General features: G+C 39.5%; 1 protein-coding gene across 1 annotated transcript; it reads left to right on the top strand.

Moving 5' to 3' along the window:
• Positions 1–739: 739 nt before the first annotated feature.
• On the top strand, positions 740–8,894 carry LOC118591712 (killer cell immunoglobulin-like receptor 3DL1). The gene is given in 7 exon segments (XM_036200111.1): positions 740–800; positions 1,130–1,414; positions 2,939–3,244; positions 5,547–5,840; positions 8,010–8,090; positions 8,554–8,648; positions 8,751–8,894. Coding segments are annotated over 7 exon segments (1,266 nt in total).
• Positions 8,895–24,548: the final 15,654 nt, after the last annotated feature.

Consider the following 24,548-nt stretch of genomic DNA (forward strand, 5'->3'; position numbering starts at 1 on the left):
CTCTAACTTATCACTTTCAGTGTAGGAAAATGAGCAAGCAGGTGGCCCAAGTGGCAGAGCAATGCTAGACTCTCAATGTTTCACATGCATGGGGTCTTAAATAGTGGAGAAACTACATGTCTGCCTCTAAATTATCACACTTAGTGTGTAAACACAGACCAGTTTGACCTCTGCAAATGAAGCTCTGTACAAGAGTACAGAATGGACAGAGTAGTTCAAAGGACTGTTTTCCTCCTATTTTGTTGTGGTTTTTCTCAATTCTGTGGTCCTATGGGCCAGCTCATCCTCACCCTGAGGTCTGGAATAGTCACAATGCAATTCTAATCTGAGTATTGTTAGATTTCTAGAGTCAGTGAGGGTGAATCAAGAGCATTTCCTTTTCTTCTGTCTTAGCGACCAAATCCATCTGTTATCTTACAGATGAATCTTCTACTCTAGCATCCGATGTAATTTATTTTTAAATACAATGTTTCATGACCAAATCTACTTTGTTATTTAATACTTACTCTAAATTCTCAGTTCACATATCTTAAGCATAGAAAGATATACCATATATGGTAGCTGGGGAACACTCATTACATGAAAATGACCATATTGTATTTGAGACTATCCTTGGGAACATACAACACATGAATATCTGCTCACCCCATAAATGAAGCCTATGACAGACCAAGCTGATTGCATCAAAGTTTAAATAGATGAATTTATGAGTTAAATGAGATTACTAATAGCAGTATGGATGAGGGCTTATTTGCAGACGCAAAAGTTGACTCAAAGCATTAATGAAAGCACCCCTCAAAGTAGGTGATGATCATGAAAGCCAAAATCAGGGAGGTCTCTGCACAACTTGCAGGGAGCTAAACAGGTGTTACATATCTCCACTTAGAATTCTACAGGTTGAGTAGCTTACTGTTCCTACAGAACTGGGAAAGGCTGATCAGTCTTGCAAGTTTCATATGATGTTTGTTTAGCTCCTGTATCCCCTGATCATTTCTACCTCTCACATTGAAACAGGGATGCTTCAGTTCTGAGAAAATGGCTGTATAAATGACCCTGAAGAAGTGAAAATTGACACTCAGCTCTCAGGAATGAAGATGGATCATTAATTTTTTTCTGTATCTTTCCGCAGGAAGTCATGACAAGCCTTCACTGTCTGCTTGGCCAAGCCATGTTGTTCCACTGGGACAACATGTGGATCTTAAATGTGACTATCATAAGGATCCTTACATATTAAAGCTGTACAAAGAACTTGGACCTCCTATCCCTCAGTTCCATGACAGAATAGTCCACAAAACCCTTCTCTTGGGTCCTGTGACACCAGAATATGGAGGAACCTACAGATGCTATAATTACAATCATCAGTACCCTAATGAACTGTCATCACACAGTGACCCGCTGCAGATCATAATTTCAGGTCAGAGATCATAATGGGAGTGAAATTTCATTTCCCCCAAAGCTCCTCATGTTTGAATTTTCAGAACGAGTTTTAGTCAGAGTCTCAGCAGTATAAAGGAATATTCAACACAGGGAAATGGACCCTATGGTGGGCATAACATAAACCCAAGGACATGCACTTTCTTGTGCCTAAGCCTTCATGACTGTTAAGGCAATGTTAAGGGGTGTTATATCAAAGATAAATTGGGCTTGAAGATAGAATTCAGACATTAAAAAGTTGATATCAGGATGGGAGATTATGCTGACTCTGTAGAACCACAATGGCTCATATACCAAATAAGGAAAATGCTGTTGTGGGCAGAACAAAGTATCATGAGGGAGATGCCCTACTGCTCATTCTGACAGTGGAGGAAGAGTCCAAGTGCTAAGAAATGCTTGAGATCTCTAGAAGCTGGAAGGAAAAAAGTAATGGATACTTCCCTAGTGATACCAGCAGTAAGGTATCTCTGTAGACAACTGATTTATTCTGTTTGTTTCAAAATTCTGATCTTTACAACACTTGTGTTCTTTTTATAAATATCATTTGTTATGAAAGTGATTTGAAACTAATATAGAAATCCACATCAAGGGAAAATTGAAAACTTGGCAGGGATGTGCAGAGAGCAAAAAAAACCAAGTTGGTTTTTTTGTTGTTTTTTATTGTTGTTGTTTTGTTGGGTTTTTTTTTTTTTTTGCATCAACGTGGAGGAAACAATGCTCATGATGCTAGATCTGGAATGCCTTATAGAACTTTGAATAATAGAGAAGGTTAGAAGAGTTGCCCTGATATATCTACCTTCACTACAAATTCCCTTATCTTGCCAATTATTATACTTAGTCCAAAGTAGTATTAAAAGGTCTCATGATTCAATTCAACCTGGTAGATTCAATACAGGCAGGTCCAGTCCCCTCCTTCCAGACTGAGCAAAGTGTCCCTGTGTAAGCCCAAGGTTCCAAACAGCCAGCTCATGCACTAAGGATAGGTCCAGGTCCCACTGCCTGGGTGCCTCCCAAACAGTTCAAGCTATTCCATTAGCTCACTTATCCTGGAGGAGATGGAAATGGAGGGGAGGGGTTCGGGGAAAGGTAGGGATAGGGGCAGGAGGGAGGAGGACAGGGGAACCCATGGCTGATGTGTAAAAATAAAACACAAATATAATAAATAAAAAAGGAGGGGAAAAAAAGGTCTCATGAAGGAGCATGACATAAAGTTTGCCAAGTTTCCCGAATTCCCCAAACATAGAAAGGAACAACAGGAACTGTGGTAGACGGTATCAGCAGATACATTCTCACAACAATCCATTGGGGAAATATTGTGCTGCTACTAGAGTCACAGAATTGGGAAAGGTTCAGAGAATGATGGGGAGTCTGTGTACAAAATTAACACAAACAGAGACAAGGAAACTGGGACACTGACGGGAAGAACAGGTCAAGGGAGGAAAACAGATTTTCTTGGATGCATAGACTGGCATCAGGTTCATACTCACAATCTCCTTATTCCTAGGAATCTACAGAAAGCCTTTTTTGTTGGTCCTACAAACTTCCCTGGTAAAAGCAGGAGAGAAAGTGACCCTGGCGTGTCATTCAGAGATCATGTTTGGAACCTTCATTTTGACTTCACATAGAAAGAAAATAATAAAGGCTTCTTTTGAGCTTTCGGCAGAATCTCATCTTGGGAGGTCCCATGCAAACTTCTCAATAGGTCCTGTGACACCTGACCATGCTGGGACTTACACATGCTATGGTTCTTACAATCACACACCATATGAGTGGTCCGAATCCAGTGACCCTGTTGACATAAAGATCACAGGTAAGTGAGTGTTACGTACTGCTCATGCTCTCTGTGATACAGAGTAGTTATTCTATATGCTGGAAGTCCTGGGAAGTAACGTGGAAGATGAGCATGGGAAATGTAGAGAAAGACAGCCTTGGTGAGAATATTACTGACATAAATAAAATGGAGACACAATAAGAGAACATTTGTTATATCATATAGCACAGATACAGAGCAGTCAAAGGAATCATAACTGGAGGTAAAGAGAAAGGGGTAACTTGGTGAGCTTGGTAGGAATCAGAGACAATTATTTTTTTCTACTAATGTTCAAAGGCCTCAACAGTTTGTATTTTTGTTTACCTTCTACCTCCATGAGACATCTGTCAGAAGACCTAGACAAATCATTTGTCTGACTTGAGTTTATGTGTTGGGTAGGGCTGATTCTTCATGAGTCCTGAGACCTTGGTGCAGGTGACAGACACAGAATTTTTATGTTGATTAACAATCTTCCTTTCTTGTGGTTGACTGATTATTCATCCTAGAAAAGCATTACCTTAGGAAATTGAGTAGACCTCCAATCGCTATCTGTTTTATACATCTCCAAACTGTTTTCTGTCCATGTTCCAATTATTCAGACATTCTAGGATGGCTGAAAAAATGCTACAGGGTTGTCCCTTGGGATAAGCTGATACAAATAAAGCCGAAACACGGACGTATATACATACAGTAAGTCAGAAAGAGGGATTGAGGGAAAGACTCAGAGCTAGAGAGGGCTGAGGAAATAGTGAACACAGCATGTGATGGGAGAGAAAACCCGCCAAAGACTTAATCTGGACTAGAAAATTTGAAAGTAGAAATGGAGAAATAATGGGAGATATTGGATTTTTCAACATACAGCTCGGGAAGCAGATGATAGGTCACTCTAAAGTACACACACCAAGAGGAACAAGAGAGGGGAGATCATCATGGCCCCTGATCAAGGGAAATAAATACATTCATAGAACATTCCATGCTTTGAAAGAGAGATCGATTAATATGGAAATGTAAAAAGAGACAAGATAGGATTTGAATAACTTAGAATGAACTCAGATTCTGGATTATCAGCATACATAGGATGAAGGAATCATGAAACTGGAAACTAACCATGAGGGAGGAGGAGATTTACAAGGAGGGATGGGGAAAGAGGTGGAATACATATGCCATGGAAGAGGAAATGGGGGAAAAGGACCAGCAAAGGTGGTACAAGTGAAGGAACCAGGAAGAACTGTGTGAGGACGTCTTAATGAAGCCCATTACATTGCATTCTAATTAAAACAAAATAATCAGTGCTTCTAATTAAAAGAATTGATTGACAAAACATTTGGAAAAACTGAAATGACAAAAGAGAACAGAATGAAATCAGTGGAAGTTCATGGACAAGAGAGAATAACAGCATAGATAATATATAAAGAACAGCACTTAAAGAAAAAGAAGCCATGAAATTATTTAATTATATTTTAAATTCAAGTTTTTAATGAAAACAAATATACTAATACATCATATATACAGATGAATATTTTATAATAAATTCAATTGCTACATAATATTAATATATGTTAGTGAAACAAAATTAGAAAGACAGATGGTATGAACCTATGCATATGGGGCAGAAACTGATAAAAAAAATGTAGGGTTCCATGATTGAAGTCAGAGACTCAGCAAAATAATGTAGGAGGAAAGGGGGAGAGGGGAATGTTGCACGAATCCTAATTGATCTTTTAATAAAACCTGGAGCCAGGTATCAGGGTGAAATCTGAAAGTTCAGAGAAGCAGAACAGCCACAGCCGCCACCTCTTACCTCACCAACTCCTCAGCCTGAAGGCCCCACTTCCTGTCTCCTCCAGCCTTATATTCCTTTCTCTGCTCAGCCATATCACTTTCTGTCTCAACTTTTCTAGTGCTGAGATTAAAGGGGTGTGATCCCAAGTGTGCCGCCACTGCCTGACTGTTTCTCTTTTAGACTGGATTAATCTTGTGTAGCCCAGTGTGGCCTTGAACTCACAGAGAGCCAGAGGGATCTCTGCCTCTGCCTCACAAGTGCTAGGATTAAAGGTGTGTACCACCATCACCCAAACCTCTATGGCTAGCTCTGTCCTCTTATCTTCAAGCAAGCTTTATTTCCCAGATTACAAACAATATATCACCACAGGGGAATAGATGGTGAAGTAGAAAGAAGGACAGTAAAGGTGTAGCAGAGAGAGAGAGGGAGATCACAGACCAGGAAGGAGAGAAAATGAGGAGGGAATTAGCAATGGGAAGGACCTGCCCCTCTAACTGTCTCTGCCTCTTTTTCTTCAAGGTTTATACAAGAAACCTTCTCTGTCAGCCCTGATGGGCCCTGTGGTGATGTCAGGAGAAAAAGTGACCTTGTCCTGCATCTCTGACCATCAGTTTGACATGTTCCATCTGTCCAGGGATGAAGTGCCTCAGGGGCATGGGCTGCCTGCAGAGCAGAGCCACAATGGGACATTCCAGGCCAAATTCCTGGTCGGTCCCATGATCCAGAAAGGCAATTATAGATGCTATGGCTCTTTCAGGAACTCTTCCCATGTGTGGTCATCCCCAAGTGACCCCTGGTACATTCCTGTCACAGGTAAGAAGGCCTCACAATTATTACATGTCTTTGACTAGTGAAGTCCTAAAGCCATGTCTGAGAACCATCCAAATGATGATGGAGAGAAAGTATCATAGGCTGCTACAGAGAAGGGTTGCTGGGAGTCATTTTGTAATATACATACAAATATAACATATATATTAAAACATTGGTCTCAGTAAGATACATGTGTGTGTGTGTGTGTGTGTGTGTGTGTGTGTGTGTGTGTGTGTACATGTAACAATACTAATCAAAGGCAAAGAGGCTATCAACTTAAGGGAGTATGTAGAAATCTTGGCAAAAGATTATGTGGCAAAGGCTGGAGACAAAGGAGGGGGAAAGGGGGATAATTATATTTCATTTAAAAATATTTCAATGGATATCAGATTACAAAATAATCAACAAGGAGCCTCCCAAACAATCCTTATCTTGCTTGCCCAGCCACACTGAGATGTGTATGTATCCAGGGTGAAAAAGGTCAGGAAAGACTCATTAGGTGTAATCTTGCAATCAGTTTGTGTAGATCAAAGAAGGAGCAACCCTCCTGAGCTCTCATCACATAGACCTCTCCACAGTATTCCCATTGACCCATCACAACTTGAAATCCAAGGAGAGAGTCTGTTCCTCAATTCAAACCACGTAATGTCATCCTTTCATTCTAAAGGGCCAGCACTAAGAGGTGTAGTGGGTTCTGGTTACTGTGCAGATTCATAGGACTTATCATAAGTAGAAAGCAGATAGCCTTTTGATGACCTCTCCTGTCCCCTTCCCTAGTAAACTCATCAAGAAACTGCACTTTGTGCACAGAACTGGACTCCAAAACTTGTGAGTAATTGATTCCTCTTCTCTATTGTAGAAATTCAAGGACCAAAGAAATACTCTTGCATTCATGTTTTGGCCCAGCTCCCTCCTAGCTCTGTGGTCTTAACATCATATCCCCTCTGATTCTTAAACTCTGTAACATCAGAAATTTTTGGAAACAACATGGAAACGGTACCCAAGATCTCCTACAAGTGAAAAGGAGAGCAAATGTTATTGTCTTACCAAGAAAATGGGGTCATGCTAGTTCTGTGTCCCCTGGAGAGGGGGTGATGGGTCATGATACAGGAAGAAAGCGAGCAGAAGAGAAGACTTTTTAAAAATATTATCTGTGGCAGAATAGACTTGACTTCCTTTTATCCCTTTGGGAGAATTTGTTGTCTGTTTCAAATGTGTTGTAGATGTACAAGTTGCTAAACAGGTTAACTGAGCAGTGGTCTCAATCTCAGATAAAGAGATTGAATACATGACCTTTACCTGATGTCCTGCAGTTTACTGCCACAGGCAGAATGTCCATATATTCTTGGATGTGTGGACATCTGCTGGAGCATGGTCAACTTACTAGTAACAACACCCTTGAAACTGACACTCATGCCCTCCACAGTTATCACTTGCCTATATCTCCTTGACTAGGGGTGGGACTTCACATCTACCTCCACTCTTCATGCTGGGATTTTGTCTTGTTTGATCTTGCACCACTTTTGGGTGTGCTATGGTAACCTCTTCATCAGTTCATATATTCAACTGCCCTGCAGTGTACAGAGACAGTTTCCCTATAATAATCCACAGGCATTTTGGGGAATCTTTTCTGTAATCTCTTTCACAGTGATGCTGAACAATTGGAGAAGGATTTGAGATATAAACAGCTGATTTAGGGGCAAGATTTTTACAGTCTCATATTCTCCACAACTTTCCCAGTTGTGGGTATCTGAACTAATCACCATCTATCACAAACATAGACTTCACTGTTGAGAGTTGAAAATGCATTAATAGGAGCCAGGAGGTAGTGGTGCATGTCTTTAATCCCAGCACGCAGGAGGCAGAGCCAGGCAGATCTCTGTGAGTTCGAGGCCAGCCTGGGCTACAGAGTGAGTTCCAAGAAAGGTACCAAACCTGCACAGAGAAACCCTGTCTTAAAAAAATGCATTAATATATGGGTATAATGATAAGCCATTAGGAGTCAGTTTAATACTATTTTCATTGAACAGTATATTATTCATAAGTTTTCCATCAAGACTCTTGCCTGAAAGAAATATTATGTTAATTATCTATCAATCAGAAAATATTATGCAATCTATCAAAATGGAGATACTAAGATTTGCCTCTTATTGGGTTCACACCTTCCTCCAGATAATCACAGGATCCTGCATATTCTGATTGGGCTATCAGTGACCATGATCCTTGTCTTCCTCATCATCCTCCTTTATTCTTGTTGCTCTGCCAAAAAGAGTAAGTCTCAGGAACAAGCCAGTGAGTGTCATCTGAGTAGTGTGAGAAAACAAGAGCAGAGAAATACAGGTGTGTATTCTTTACTTACAAAAGGACACTTGGGCTAAGACAGGGAAACTGAGGCAGGGTTTTCTAGAGAGGAACCAGAGTCCTTGGTCTTCCCCTCAGCTCTTAGACCACTAATTCCTCACTGCACCTTCTGCATCTTTACATCCAAAGCATGCACTAATATCCAGAAGAAGGTTTTATTTTACAAAACATAATGAGACAGGAGGGGAGAGGAAGAGAGAATGTGCTGAAGAAAGAATTACTGGGGTACAGCATTTGTAGGGCAGGGCTGTCAAAACAGAGTAGCAGAAAATCTGGTTCTAATTTGCTGCAGATGAGCAACCTTGGGTTTCACCATATCTCTCACTAGTAATTTGGATTTGAAATGAGAGTGCAGAAGTACTTTATTATGTGGGTTTGATTACTTCTGTCTCCTAAAATGCAGTCATCATGGATCAAGACTCTGAAGTGAGAGCAACACTGAACAGACAGGTAGGTCCTCCTGAGTCTGCTCTCTCCCATACAGTCTAATATTCCTTCATTCTCTGCAAGAATATGTGCACACAACATCACTTAACATTTACCTCTTTCTAGGATCCTGAAAGACAAGGAGTGCAGGAGGTGGCATACTTCGAATTTGATCAGATGATCTTCAAACAAAAACTGACCACTCCCAATTCCCAGATTCCCAAGAAATTTTCCACAGATCCCAGTATGTACATGGAAGTCAGGAAATGATAAACTGAGATCAAAGATTGTCTGTACTCCATGAGTTCTCCAAGATCTGAGGAAGTCTTCTGTGGAGACCACAGCCCTTTTTCCAGGAAAGACTGATAGATGCGGTGAAATAACAGCTGGAATCTGAAGACAGAGGTCTCTAACTTTAGACCGTTCTTCATGATTCTTATATGGTTCTCAAAGTGGCTTTCCTTTACTCACAGATTTTATGGTCCTTACTACCCACTCAACAGAAATCAAACTCCATGGGTCTCTATCTCATTTCACTCTGATAGACCTCTACAACCTGACTAGCTGTAAATTCTAAACCTATTTAAAGCTGTAACCATGATAAGTGTTTCACAATTCTATATTAACAAGAAGCTCGCTTTTTTATTAGTATATATTTCCAACATGTTATATGTTACACAATATACTTCATCTCATGACAGTTTCTTATATATATACATATATATATATATATATATATATATATATATATATATATATATGTGTGTGTGTGTATGTATTTTGATCATACTCACAAAGTAGTCTCCTATCTTGACTTTTTCATTCAGTTATTCTTTTTTATTAAGGAATTTTATTCATTTTATATACCAATCCCAGATACCCTCTCTTCCCTTATCCTGCCCCTTCAACCATCCTCCCCAAATCACTCCCCCCCCCATTTCCTTTTCCAACAAGGCAAGGCTTCCCATGGGAGTCAGCAGAGCCTGGTACGTTCAGTAGAGGCAGGTCCAAGCCCCTCCCCCTGCATCAAGGCCGTGCAAGGTGTTCCGTCAAAGGCAGTAGGCTCCAAAATCCCAGCTCATGCACTAGGAATGGATCCCGATCACACTGTCAGGGGGCCCCTCAAAACTTTCTATCATTCCTACTAATATCTTTCAAGAAGGCCACTCTTAACACTGGGCCTTATCATATACTGTTCTATGTATAAAAGTATTCTCTCACCAGGGGTACATACATATTTCTTTAATATTTTAATACAGACTTCTCTATTAAAAAACATTTTCTAGGATATAATGGAGGTAATAAATCTCCTCCTTCTCACATTTCCATTACATGCTTTTGAAAATTTAGTTCCTCTGTATCAAAAACTTGCCTTTTGGAAGAGAACTCATTAAGACTCAGGAAGTAAACAATATCTCACAAGTCTCAGGAAAATCCTGAAACATACAAGATTGACAAGGGTCCTCCCCAATACTATGAGAAATAACAACAGCTGAGGAGAGGAGCTTCTCTGATTAACTAAGCTGCGAGAAATTCATTCAGGTAGCTCCAGGGATGCAGCTTTCATGGGTCATCACACATATTGGCATGGGCTTTTTGAGATGCAGCCACCTTTGAGTCACCCATGTTCCGATATTTATGCAATCATCCATGGTGCTGTAATTAATCCTAATAAACTCATTAATTCAGTGAAATAGACTTGAACTGTTCAATTTTGACCTGTCATTGGTGCCCTGTCTGGGATTAACTGTTTGCTCATATCTGCCCAGAAAGAGCCACACAATCTATGTATACACTACCAGTCATTGAATTGTTTTATATTGATAAAATAAAACCCCATTACCAAAAGCTAATTGGGGTAAAGGGTTTATTTGGTTTACATATCTTACACAATTCCAGTACAAAATCCATTGATGAAAGCAAAGGCAGGAAACTGGTGGCTGGCCATGAAGCAGACTCCATGGAGTTTCATGTCATACTGGATTGTCCCTCATGCCTTGTTCAGCCTACATTCTTGTACAATTTTAAATGACCTGCCAAGGAGTGGTGCCATCCACAGTAGTCTATGCCTTCCCACATCAACCATGAATCAAGAAATGCCCAACAGACTTGCCTATAATCATATAGACAAATTTTTTCAGTTGAGACTCTTGCTTCTCAAATGACTATAGCTTGTATCAAATTGAACAAAAACCAACTATTACAGTACCCCATACATTCTCTTCTGCATTTTCCTGAACTGACTGTGAGAAATATTTGCCTGTCTGTCTCTTTGCTGTTTTGAAACAGGGGCATGCTAGGTAGCCTCCAACTTGTAATCTTGCTGCCTCAGTATTCCAAGAGTTAAGATTACAGAGCTACCATCAGATGTAATTATATGTTATCTTCTAATACTCCCTTGGCGGTCTTTTACAGGAAGGCTGCATCTGGGTGTGCCAGAAGGAGACCACTCATATAATGGACCTAAAGGACATCCCTGGAGACATTTACCAAACCTTGAGAAACATAACTGACCAATAGTGGAGCTACTCTTCATTCCTTGGAGCAAAATAATCCATTGATATCTCTTAACTGGTTTATGCATATTAGGTTCCCACACAGTAAAGGCAAAATTATCTTGGTCCTGTGACGCCGGGGGAATTTGAAAAAAGCAATCCCTACTATCTAAAACTAAAGTATAGCCACATAGTGGTGGCACATACCTTCAATCCCAGCACTTGGGAGGAAGAGCCAGGTGGATCACTGTGAGTTCAAGGCCATCCTGGTCTACAGAGCAAAATCCAGGACAGGCACCAAAACTACACAGAGAAACCCCATCTCAAACAAACAAAAAAACTAAAACATAGTAAGATGGAGGAATATCACTAAGGTGGGGGAGACCTGGCTGTGTAGACCCCATCTTTTCCATTTTACCATTAACTACATGAAGATCCTGCAGGAGGCAGTAGAGGCCCAATCTCTCAGGGATAACAAATATGGGAGTATTATGTTTACTTGTGGATGGTTCTGTGTGCCCTCTCTTTAGCTGTTCTGCAACTAATTCTTTTAGGATTGACAGCTTTGGTCAATTATAGGCCACTGTTCCACCCATCCTTCTTGATCCAAGATCCAAGTGAATGGAATGGGTCTAGGGGGCTCGGTCATGGTTGATCTCATAAGTACATTGACCCTTAAAATTGGGGGTGCAGATCTCATGCAGGGTCAAAGACCATAAGACCCACCTTTTCATAGACCTTGGTGTCATCAAAAAAGATCCTGTCATCTGTAATTAGAACAATACCCATATCCTCCAAAATATCTCTGCCTGACAGGTTCCTAGGCACAGTGGAAATGATAATGTGCATTGCCATCAAGGTCCTTCCAATAGACCAGATGGGTGGTCATCTTAGAATCTTGTTGGCCTCCCACACCACTGAAGGGGGTGGGCTGGATTTACACTCCCAATGAGGGAAGCAAGTGCCTCAGTCTTGGTTAAAATAGTCTGCACCAGTGTCCACTAAGCCTTTAACAGCTTGTCCATCAAGATAGATTGGTCAGCATCAGGGAGTGTGGGGAAAAAATGGGCATTGTCCAATAGATCCTTGGATTACCAGAGCCTCCTCTTACTGGTAGGGCAGAGGAGTACCCTGCCTGGAGTATAAAGGGGCTGGTACAAATCAATACCTCAGGAACTCTAATCAGCACCAGCTAAGGTGTTTATGTTTTAGTTGCAATGGTTCCAGAACTAGATAGAAGTTGTGTCTATTTTTTCCCATAAAGGGACCAATGATTAATCCACTGAGTTATTCCCATTATAAGGTAAAACAAAAAAACAAAAACTCAGCTCTGGGACAGTCAAGACACAGCTCATGCTGTGGCAGACACTCACAGGCCAGTCCTGGGAACTCAGGGGTCCCCTCAGATGCCTTTCCAAGCTCCATGATCTGCCAGACCTGACCCTCTAAAAAGGCAGAGGACCAGTGAATTCCACTCAAATGATTTTAGAGCCCAAGCCCCAAATGGGTGTGCTGGTCTGGAATCTAAGCAGCTGCAGACTCCTTTTGGTCCACCTAGCTGAGTCCTGCCCAAATGTGTTCAGCAGAAAATTTGCTCCCTCTCTGTCTCTCTCTCTGTCTCACTCTCTCTGTCTCTCTCTATCTCTCTCTGTCTCTCTCTCTCTCTCTGTCTCTCTCTCTCTCTCCAAGTCTCATTTTACTATTTTGATTTTATTCCACCTGAGAAGATCCAAGCAAAATATTACCGTGTTATGACTTGAAAAATAATTGACAGTGATTTTATTTCTCCTTTTATAGGCACTCCATACATTAGTTCCTAGGACTATAAAGTTACAGAGCTGTTGCTATGAATATTTTGATACTTTTACGTTGGATCTTAGCAAACATCCAAATATTTTACAAAATGATTTGTCTCATAGGACTGATTAGAACCCATATTAATTCCACTCTAACAGTTGTGAATCCTTGAGTGTGAGACCCAAGTTTCATTAACTTGATTTCTATTTAAAGAAAAATGTTCTAACCTTCTCTGAGGACTGAGGTCCTCACATGGTTTGCCTGCTGTAGAGATCCTTGCAAATGCAAAAACAAATCTCAAAGGCAGTAAGAAAACATGGTTCAGTATGACTTTGTTGGCTTGGCTGGTACAAACTTCTGGAGTCTAACACCAAGCAGTTTATTTTAAGCATATTAAAATACTAAGCATAGCAAACTTAGAGGGGGAAAAGCTTTCTTGTATAATATAACCCCCAGCACAAAAGGAAGTATAATAACATCACTACTCAACTCAAAGTACATCTCATTTCTTCCAAGAAGATAGGCTCTAGAGATAGTCTATCTGTATTAGTTTAAGGGTCTAAGGAAGGATCTGGCATGGTCTCAGACAAACAAATAGTATAGAGGTCATTTGAGCTAATTAGCCACTTCTGGTCCTGGTGGTGGGATCCTGGGGGAGCTCCTGGCTATACAGATAATGTAAGGTTCATGTAGATGATTAAGCATCTGCAGTTCTGGTTATAGAAGCATGATATGCCCTAGAATTTCAGATAACAATGAGATCCCCTAGACTACCGGTTACCTCTACTCCTGTTGGTGAGAGATTGTCATGATCTGTCCCTGCAGATCGCACAAATCACCAAGCTATTCATCTCCTCTAATTCCAAGACTTCTAGGGGGAAATACAGGTGATACATCTTTTTCTTTGAAAACACAATTCTCTGTGTTTAACATTCCTGGTTTTGCAAATGTTCAGTGGTCACAAGGACCTTGGTACTCTCAACAAGATGTCATAAGGAAATTTAAAAAGAAAATTTGCAGCAAAATGGGTGTAACAAGAAATCATTACTCACCATAACAAGCTAGATTCAGAAAACTAAATACTGCATGCTTAGGTATATGGAAGCTATACTTATAATTGTTCCTCTATTTTAATTTTTATTAGCTATTTGGGTTAGCTTATAAATATGGGGTTTCATTATGGCATCTTTATACATATGTGTCATATTATGTACTCTTGTGTGTGTGTGTGTGTGTGTGTGTGTGTGTGTGTGTATCTATGGTTACAAAACTATAAAGTCATGAGTGTTGGAGGGCCCTGTTGCTTGGTGGTCACAGCCCACCATGTCTGAACAGCTCTCTGAAGATCAGAGCAAAATGGAGAACTCCCTTCCCCCAACAATGGTTTCCTGCTCTCTGTCTGACCTTCCTTAGAAGCTGCCTTTGATTACAAATGCCTGAGTTACCTTGAGTGTGACCTTTGACATAGTTCTCTGCCAGAGCTCTCCCCTGGTGCCCATGTTAGGTGGCATTGAGCTCCAGCTGTATGATAGGAGCGTGCTGCCAAATGCAAATTAAGTGATACCCCAGCCACTGTTCCCAACCTAAGGGTTCCCGTTACTCTGGAATAAAGCTGAGCTGTCTCACTGAAGTTATATTCCAGAAGGCTATTTCCTTCGTGCTCACAGGCCATACAAAGCCCTGTTCATGGTTTCTACCACCTTTGTCATCATGGCCTAATGACCAAACGACCATGTGGGGAAGGAGAACTCACAATGAGGAGAAATGAATAGACCTTAATAAGTATTTTTTAATTGTAATGCTGAAGTGAAGGCATCTTTTTGATCCTGTTTTCCTAAGTCACTGGCTTATATAATCCTTAATTCCTCATAGTTTATGATGATCCCTGAAACTTGCAGGGAGGGTGTGATATAGAGAGGAAAGGAGCTTAAGGAGGGTGGAAAACATAGTGGGTAATGGAATGCAGGTGACACAAAAGCAGAAAGAACTAGAGGAAAGGAAACCAGCAGGATCAGGGAAGACTGTGATCTAAAGTCTTCCAAGTACAAATTGAATCATTTTGTACTAACATCAGTGCAATTGACCTAAAATCCTATATAGAGACAAAGACCCATCTTGGAACATCTGCATCAATGCCTTCAAAGCCACAGAGAACTTCACAAAAGAAGGGAAGTGGAAAGAACTTAGGAGCTGGAGGATGGGGAGGTGACCTGTGTGTGAGTGGCTGGTCTCTGGATATAACATGGTTGTGACAAAAATGAACTGTATCCATGGCATGCTGACTAAAAGTCCTTCAGCTACATTCTCAAGAGTGTTGTAGTGGGATAAAGTAGTGAGACTTGTTTCTGAATACTTTTGGCAGCTGTAATTGATAGTGTTACCTTGGTATTTCTGCCAGTGTGAATGTTAATTGAAAATGTTACCAACCCATGATCTCGGATCACCCAAAAATAGAATCTGACAGAAAATCTTTCTAAATCAGAAAGAGTTGTCCAATGGTTAAGTATGAGGGTAAATTTTTTCTGTTTAGTTTAATTGTTGTGAGAAGACCTGCCCACTGTGTAGGGAGTAGCATCATTCCAGAAGCAGGATATCCTTAAATGATTGGCAGTGAAGAACACAAGCTGAGCATATGCATGCATTCTTTTTTTTTTTTTTTCATTTTTCGAGACAGGGTTTCTCTGTGTAGCTTTGCACCTTTCCTGGAACTTGCTTTGTAGACCAGGCTGGCCTCGAACTCACAGACATCCGCCTGGCTCTGCCCCCCTAGTGCTGGGATTAAAGGCGTGCACCACCACCACCCTTTTTTTTATGCATGCATTCTTGATCTCTGCTTTTTAATTGTGGGTCCAACATGATCAATTACCTTTCTCAAGTTATTACCTCTGTAATTCACTCAAAGTGATGGAATAGGCAGGAATGAAGACCTTTTGTACATTGAAAACAGCAGTAAGAATGGTTAAAAGTGAGGGTGGTAATGCACATCTGTGTTCTAGAATTTAGTAAGCAGAAGGAGAAGGAATTCAGTTTGAGTACAGTCTGTGTTTCATAAATAAGTACTGGGATAAACTGGGCTGCATAATAAACCCTGACAGTAATAAACAACAAGAAAATTTTTGTTAAAATAGAAACAGGAATTTGAGTACCACTAGGCATTGCCTTGAGGAAAGAACTACTTTAAGGTTAGAAATATAAACTGAATTCTTGGTCTCTTCTGTGAGTCCAGCCAAGACCAACTGAGAACTAATATTTCAAAAAGGAACTATTCCTTTTGTCTTTGGAGTAGCAGATAGAGAAATGTGTGGTCAGGAACTAAGACCTCACACATCCTGTGGGTCCTACTCCATCACGAATATCTGTTCTTATGAAGACACACAGGCAGGATGCTAACAGGCTGAGGCTGTATCAGCATGGCCACACAGGACACCAACTTCCTGTGTCTCAATGAAACTGGAAACTTCACTGCAAAGCGCCCTGTACTAGCACTCGCTTCTGTTGCTTGCTTCAAAGGTCAATGTGTTCATAAAACCACAGTTGCTACAGCTTGGTCTGTGACCCTAGGACTCTCTTGCACATCATGTGAGCTTACTTACTTGTTACTAAGTCTTGAAATGAAAGTGGCTTAGCAGGGAAGACAGGACTCCCACAAAAGCTGAACTCTCTCTCATCACAAAGACTAGGTGATTTTAGTAGTAGTCAAAGACAGTCTAGTCTGAGCAGTGGGAAATGTTTGCCTCTATTCAACCCATCACAAACTGTCTGAGGTTCAAGGTGACTGTAGGCTTCTGAAAAAAAGATACTGAGGAACTGAAAACTTACTAGGGACCCTCAAAACTGTGCTTATTTTGAAAAAAAATGTGTTGCAGCTATGCAAACATACACATGATAGCAGAGTTGTTAAAAGAAATGACAGGGTTGGGGATTTAGCTCAGTGGTAGAGCACTTGCCTAGCAAGCACAAGGCCCTGGGTTCGATCCTCAGCTCAAAAAATAAAGAAAGAAATGACAGGCAGACAGGTGAAAGTAGATGATGGATGTAAGAAAAGATAAATAGGTAATTGAGAGATAGATTTATACATCACAAATACATAAATGTTTGCCTGAAACATTGGCTGATTGATAGAATGAAAAGAATAGATAAAAGATTATTAATAATTGATATCTATATATGTGTGATAGATGACATATAGATAAATAGATGATTGATAGATTTCGATAGATAGATAGATAGATGATAGATAGATAGATAAAAAATAGATAATAAATGGTAGAGTGATAGATAAAACATGATTACAGATGAAAGTGATATATATAATTGGCATACCCAAACGTATAGAACACACTAAAGGTGTTCATAACACTAAGCAAATGAATGAAAGTACTTTATTGATATAATACAAGAGACAGCTGTATTCCTAAAAGTTCTGGAACAAAAAGAAGAAATCACACCCTAAAAGAGTAGAGGACAATAAATAATCAAATTTCTGGCATTGTTTAATAGAATTGTAGCAAAATAAATACAAAGAATCAATGCAACAAAAGTTTATTCATTGAGAAAATCAATAAGCTTGACAAACCCTTCCACAAACTAACTAAAACACAGAAATAATATCCATATTAAGAAATTAGAAATGAGCTGGGAAGTGCTGATGCATGCCTTTAATCCCAGCACTCAGGAGGCAGAGGCAGGCAGATCTCTGTGAGTTTGAGGCCAGCGTGGTCTACAAAGCGAATTCCAGGAAAGGTGCAAAGGTACACAGAGAAACCCTGTCTCAAATAAATAAATAAATAAATAAATAAATAAATAAATAAATAAATAAATAGAAAGAAAAAAAGGAAGGAAGGAAGGAAGGAAGGAAGGAAGGAAGGAAGGAAGGAAGGAAGGAAGGAAGACAGAAAAAAGAAATTATAAATGAGCATAGGGACATAACAACAGAAAAGGGTAAACCCAGTCAATCTGGAACAGGGACAGAGTGGGAGAACAAGGAAAGAGATACTTGCAAACTGTATCCAAGAACATAACAAAAAAATCATCCACTATGTTCATGTAGGCCCACTCTAGAGAGGAAGGGATGCTTTAACATATGGAAATCATTAATATAATTCACCATGTAAACAAGAACAAAAAACACACAACCATCTCATTAGATGCATCAGAGATCTTTGAAAAACTCCAACACCCCTTCACAATAAAAGTCCTACAGAGTTTATGGATGCAAGTGTCATGTCTTAACATAATAAAGTCAGTTTCCATCTAGTACATAGTAAACATCAACTTAAAGTGAGACAAATTCTAAGCAATTCCACTCCAATCAGGAACAAGACAAACTTGTCCACTCTCCCATATTTATTCAATATAGTACTTAAGGTCTTACATAAGGTAACTAAAGGAGATTCAGGGGATGCAAATTGGAAAGGAATAAGTCAAAGCATCTTGATGGGCAGATGATAAAATGGGATGACCCCCCCAAATCCACAAGAAAATAGCTAAAAATGACAGATGGACCAGGAAAGAAATCAGGGAAACAGCACATTTCATAATAGCCTCAAATAATATAAAATATCTCAGAGTATGTCTAACAAGGCAAGTGAAAAACTTGGATGATAAAAACATCAAGTCATTGGGGAAATATCAAAAGATGGAAAGAACGTTCCTGCTCATGCATTAGTGGGGATAACATAGTAAATAAAAATGACCATTCTACCAAAAATAATCTACAGAATGAATGCAGTCCCCACCAAAATTCCAACACAATTCTACACGGATCTTAAAAAGACAAATTTCAACTTCATCTGTGAACACATAAAAAAACAATACGATAGATAAAATAGTCCTGAACAATTGAAGAACTGATGGGGGTTGCACCATTCCTGATTTCATGTTGTACTACAGAGCTATATTAATAAACACAACATGGTATTGATACAAAGATAAACATCCCATTCATCAGTGGAATCAAATTGAAGACACAGACATGAGTCCACACATTTAAGCACATCTGATCTTTGCTAAAGAAACTGGAAACACACACTGGAAAAGACGGTTTCTTCAAGAAATGGTTCTAGTCAAATTGGGTGGCTTCATGTAGAAGAATACAAATAGACCCATACTTATAACCTGGCACAAAACTCAGCTCCAATGTTTCAAAGACCTGAACATATTTCCTGGTTCTGAAAATCTAATCACTGTCCATGGCTAGTGAGGTCAGTGATTTTAAAGAAACCTTCTACAGCCTCTTTATTAAATAAGTATAATTCCTAATTGCATCCTAAATACCTGTTTCCCTTGTATCCACAAGGAAATGCACCACTAACCTTAAAAAGAAATTTGATTAGCCTAAAGCAATCACCAATACAAAAAGTAAAAGCAATAAAAATACAGATAATGGATGATTGTGTAATGTCCAGCTCCAGCTGGTCAATCTACAAAATAACTCCTAAACCTAAGGCTCAAGGAACATCAAGAATGGGAGGAAAGATTGTAGGAACCAGAGGAAAGGGAGTTTACTGTGAGGTTGCATCTACTAGGAATGTGGTCAGCCCTAAAATGATATACAAAAGAATAACAATGTACTTAAAATTCAGTTTATATTTATATATTTAGAAAATCATATGTGTGTGTCTGTGTGTGTAGATATATAAAGGTAATTAAAGATAAAGATGAATTTGAGAGATCAAAAGAGCTACATAGGAGAGATTGAGAAGAGTAAGGCAAGGAGAGATGGTATAATCATAATTTATTTGAAAACTATATTAATAAACTGGTAAGTTTTGACAGGTAGAGTAATAGGTAAGAAATAAGCCTAAAAATGTAACAAAATATAGCAGATAATAAACACTATACAAGCAAACTAAACTGCCAGGTTTGTGTGGCCAAGTGTCAGTACTCTTTAAATGTTCCCACTTCTTTGCAGTGTCTTGCAAGTTCCTCTGACAAATTCTTCTAGAAATGCATCAGTGGAATACTGGTGTTTCTTATCTAGTTTCATTATTGTGTATTTAATATGTCCTACTAAAATAAAGAATAACAGCTTTGTAAAATAAAATTTTCTGGAAAAAAATGCAGAACCAAGTTGTCAAATTGCAAATATTAATCATGTTCAGATATTTCTATATCAACCATTCAACAATGAAGTAAAACAACAACAAAACCTAATATATATATGAAGGATTTGGTAAGGAATTCTAAGTGTACATGTCTGGAGCGGTCACTTGGAGGTTAAGAGTGTGTTTTGCCCTTGCAGAGGACACAATGCCCACACCAGAAGGCTCACCACTGCCTGTGACTCTAGCTCCAGGGCATCCCATCAATGCCCTCTGCTGGCCTTGCAAGGCAAAAACACTCACATATACATCTTCACATAATTTAAAATGAAATATTTTTAAAAATGTGAATATCTTAAAACAAATTTCAATTAAAGCAAAAATATACTTGCTTTGTTTCTTAGATTTATTTTAAAAAAGTGGAATTTTATTATCAAGTAAGATGAATAATTTGACTGACACATTAGGATTGCTGTTACAACTTAGATAATTAGACATTGGACATACTGCACAGAACCCCAGAGGAGGCACTGAGTTGCAATTTAAAAGGCAACAGGATGCATCAAAACTTTTAATATATCAAACAAATTTGATTTTTTTTAATAAAAGGGGTAGGTTAAGATGCAACCCAGTTGTAGTCTTGGAAAATGCTGAAGTCTGAATAACTTCCAAGAAACTATGGTAGTCCAAGACCATGGAAAAGGCCAGTGATCATGAAGCCTGGGAGAGTGGCACACATCATTAATCTCAGCACTTCTGAGGCAGACTAGGAAGATCTTGGAATTCAAAGCCTGTCTGGTCTACACAGTGTGTTCCAGTACAGTCAGGGTTACAGAGAAACCCTGTCTCAAAAAGAATCAATAAACATGGGGTGAGGGCAGATGCACTGTGTTGGTAAGCTTTCCATGCTGTGGTTAAGTAGATGCTTTGAGCCTCTCACAACATCCTGTAAGTTTTATTCTGGCTCTGCCTCTAGTCACCTGAAGCAACACCATGCTGTCTGTGCTCCTAAATTTTGTGTGTACTAGTGAGTCCAGCTGGGAACACAGGGTGTGGAATAGCAGGGTGGAAATATCATCCTGTGAGTTTGGGTCTGTTCACAGCAGAAACACTGGCTGCCATTGTTAATATTGGTGCCTGAGTTCATCTTAACTAAGGGAGCTCTTGTTCTACTGTAGAGGCCCAACAGGGATGAGTAGGGTCAAATGGCCAGGCTCCTGGAAGAAGATAGATAATCCACTATATTTTTTTTTTTTGTTTCCAGGCCTCGTCCTGGTGACATTGGCACAAGCAGGTGAGTCCATCCTTAAAATATTGAGTAACTACACATCCCAATAGATAGGTTTCATTTTAGCAGGAGAGCAAATACCAGGGTTTCAGATGGCAGGTTTTGTGAGTTACTTGTTGGTGAGTCATCTGAACTGTGAAATTAGTACCCTGGAGACCTGCATCTCAGTTTTCTCCCAGACTGTCCCAGATACTTCCCTTGGCTGAATCAGTCCTCAACTTTGATTAGGTAAACATTTTTTTCTATGTGTTTTAAGATAAGGTTCTCTTTGTAGCCCTGGCTGTCCTAGAACTTACTTTGTAGACCAAGCTGGTTGTTAAATCAGATATTCACCTGCCTCTGCTTCCCAATTGCTGAGAATAAAAGTGTGGGCCATAAAACCTGGTAGATAATCAATTTTTATATAAAAAAAATCTTTCCTTTTGCTATACTTGTGCTGGAACACTGCCACATATGTTGAGATTTTGATGTTATAATTTATGATTTTTTTTACATATCAATTACTGAGCATACTGATTTTGCTTTAGACATCTATGCTATGGATAGAATTTATGTGTTTGTATGAACACTGATGCTGTATTACAGAAACAGATTTTCAAGTTGAACCATCCCTTGTATGTCTGTTATGGAACCCACTTCACCAGGGCCTGTGACCTATTTGATGGGTTCTTGGATGTGGTTCTGAGTATCTTATTGAGTATTTTTGCATCAATGTTAATGAGAAAAATTGATCTATAATTCTTTTCATTGAATCTTTGTGTGGTTTGGGTATCATGATGACTGTGACATCCTAAAAACAATATGGAAATGTTCCTTCTGTTTTTATTTTGTGAAATAATTTGAGGAATATTGGCATTAACTCTTCTGGCAAAATCTTTTTCAAAGTCATGTAGAATATTTATTAAAGCCCCTGACCCTGTGATTTCTTTTTGGTATTGACTTTTAATGAATGTTTTTATTTTCTTAAGAGTTATGAGTCTTTTTAAAATGTTTATATAATCTTGATTTTATTTGGCAAATGTACCTATCTAGAAAGTTTTCCATTTCTTTTAGATTTTTTCTTTTTTATTTATTAAGAAAATTTTTCATTCATTTTACACACCAATCAAAGATCCCCCTCTTTGCTCCTCCTGCCCCCCCAGTCTTCCCTTCCTAACCTAACCCCCACTTCCCCCCCACAAGAAGACAAGGCCTCCCATGGGGAGGCACATACAGTACAGACAAGTCCAAGCCCTTCCCCTTGCCTCAAGGCTACACCAGGTGTCCCATCATAGGTAGCAGGCTCCAAAAAGCCTGCTCATACATCATGGATGGATTATGATTCTACCACCAGGGGGCCCCCCAAGCAGATCATGCTGCACAATTGTCTCGCCATGTGGAGGGCCTAGTCTAGTCCCATGCAGGCTCCACAGCCATTGATCCGACTTTCATGAGTTCCCACTAGTTTAGTTTAGTTATCTCTGCAGGTTTCCCCATCATGATCCTGATGCACTTGCTCATAGCATCCCTCTTCTCTCTCTCTTTGGACTCTTGGAGCTCTGTCTGGTGTTTGGCCGTGGATCTCTGCATCTGCTTCCGTCAGTCATTGGAGAAAAGCTCTGTGATGACAGGGGATTCACTGCTCTGATCACTGGGATAAGCCACTTCAGTTCATACACCCTCTTTTAGATTTTAAAATTTTGTTGGGTACAGGTTTTTAACATATGCCCTAATGGTTCTGTGGATATCCTCCAGGTCTGTTGTTATGCCCCCATTTTGTTTCATTGATTCTTTCATTGATCTCTTTGTTTCTATTTTATTGATTTCAGCCCACAGTTTCCAGACTTCTACTCCTTTGGGTGTGTCTGCTTCCTTTTGTTCTAGAGCTTTCAGGTGTGCTGTTAAGTTGCTAGTATGAGAGCTCTCCAATTTCTTCATGTAGGTACTTAGTTCTGTGACATTGTCTGTTCCCATAAATTGGGTTATGTTGTGCCTTCATTTTCATTCAATTCTATGACATGTTTAACTTCTTTCATCACTTCTGTCTTGACCCAGTTTTCATTCACTAGACAGTTCTTCAGTTGTCCTGAGCTTGCAGACTTTCTTTGGTTTCTGTTTTTCTGCAATTCCAGCTTTATTACATGGTGGAGTGATATGATGCAGGGCTTATTTCAGTTTCCTTGTATCTGAAGAGGTTTACTTTGTGACTGAGTACGTGGTCAATTTTTGAAAAGTTCAATGTGGTGCTGTGGTGATATTTTATTTGTACTGAAATGTGGTGATATTTTATTTGTATGTTAATAAATAAAGTTTGCCTGGAGATCAGAGGAAATAGCAAGCCGTTTTAAGTAAACACAGAAGTCAGGCAGTGGTAGCACATATGCTTAATCAGATCTCTTGGCAGGCAGGGTCTCTGTGTGTTCAAGGCCATACTAGGGAACAGAGCCAAGTGTGGTGACACACGCCTTTAATCCCAGTACCAACCATAGAGACCTGGAGGTCTGTACAGACAGGCAGTGACAAGGAAGTGAGGTAGCTGGGCCAAGAGCCAATGAGAGGGCAGGAGAGCAAGACAATAAAGTCATGGGTACACAGGAAGTAATTCACTTATGAGAGCTGCAGAGCTAGTGAGGTGAGGTTGGTTGGTGGCTCTCACTATTTCCCTGATCTCTAAGGCTTTCACTCCTATAGTTGACTATGTTTTTTTTTATTTAATAAGACCATTTAGAAAGTGTTTGGTTGAACTGTTATGTAGATCTATTAGGTCTCTTTGGTATGTAACATGAGATTGTTCCAGTATTTCTCTGTTTAGTGTTTGTCTTCATTATCTGCCCATTGATAGAAGTCAGGTATTGAAGTTTCATACTATTAATGTGTGTGGGTCAATGTGTGATTTAAGCTTTACTAAATTTTCCTTTACAAATGTGGGTGCCCTTTAATTTGAGGCATAGTTGTTAAAAATTGAAAGATCATCTTGTTGGATTATTCCCTTGATGAATATGAAATGTTCTTCCTCATCTCTTTTGATTAACTTTGGTTTGAAGTCTATTTTGTTACCTATTGGTAACCTAATGGCTACAACAACTTGCTCTTGGGTCCATTTGCTTGGGAAAACTTTTTCCAATCTTTGACTCTGAGGTAACGTCTGTCTTTGAGATTGAGGTGTGTTTCTTTGCAGCAACATAAGGATGGATCCTATTTTCACATACATTGTGTTATTCTGTGTCTTTTTATTGGGGAATTTAGTCCCTTGGTAGCAAGAAATATTAATGACCAATGATTGTTAATTCCTGTTCTTTTGTTATTGGTAGTGGTGATGTGT

This window comes from Onychomys torridus, chromosome 1, assembly GCF_903995425.1.
Source record: "Onychomys torridus chromosome 1, mOncTor1.1, whole genome shotgun sequence".
In the NCBI taxonomy this organism is placed as follows: Eukaryota; Metazoa; Chordata; class Mammalia; order Rodentia; family Cricetidae; genus Onychomys; species Onychomys torridus.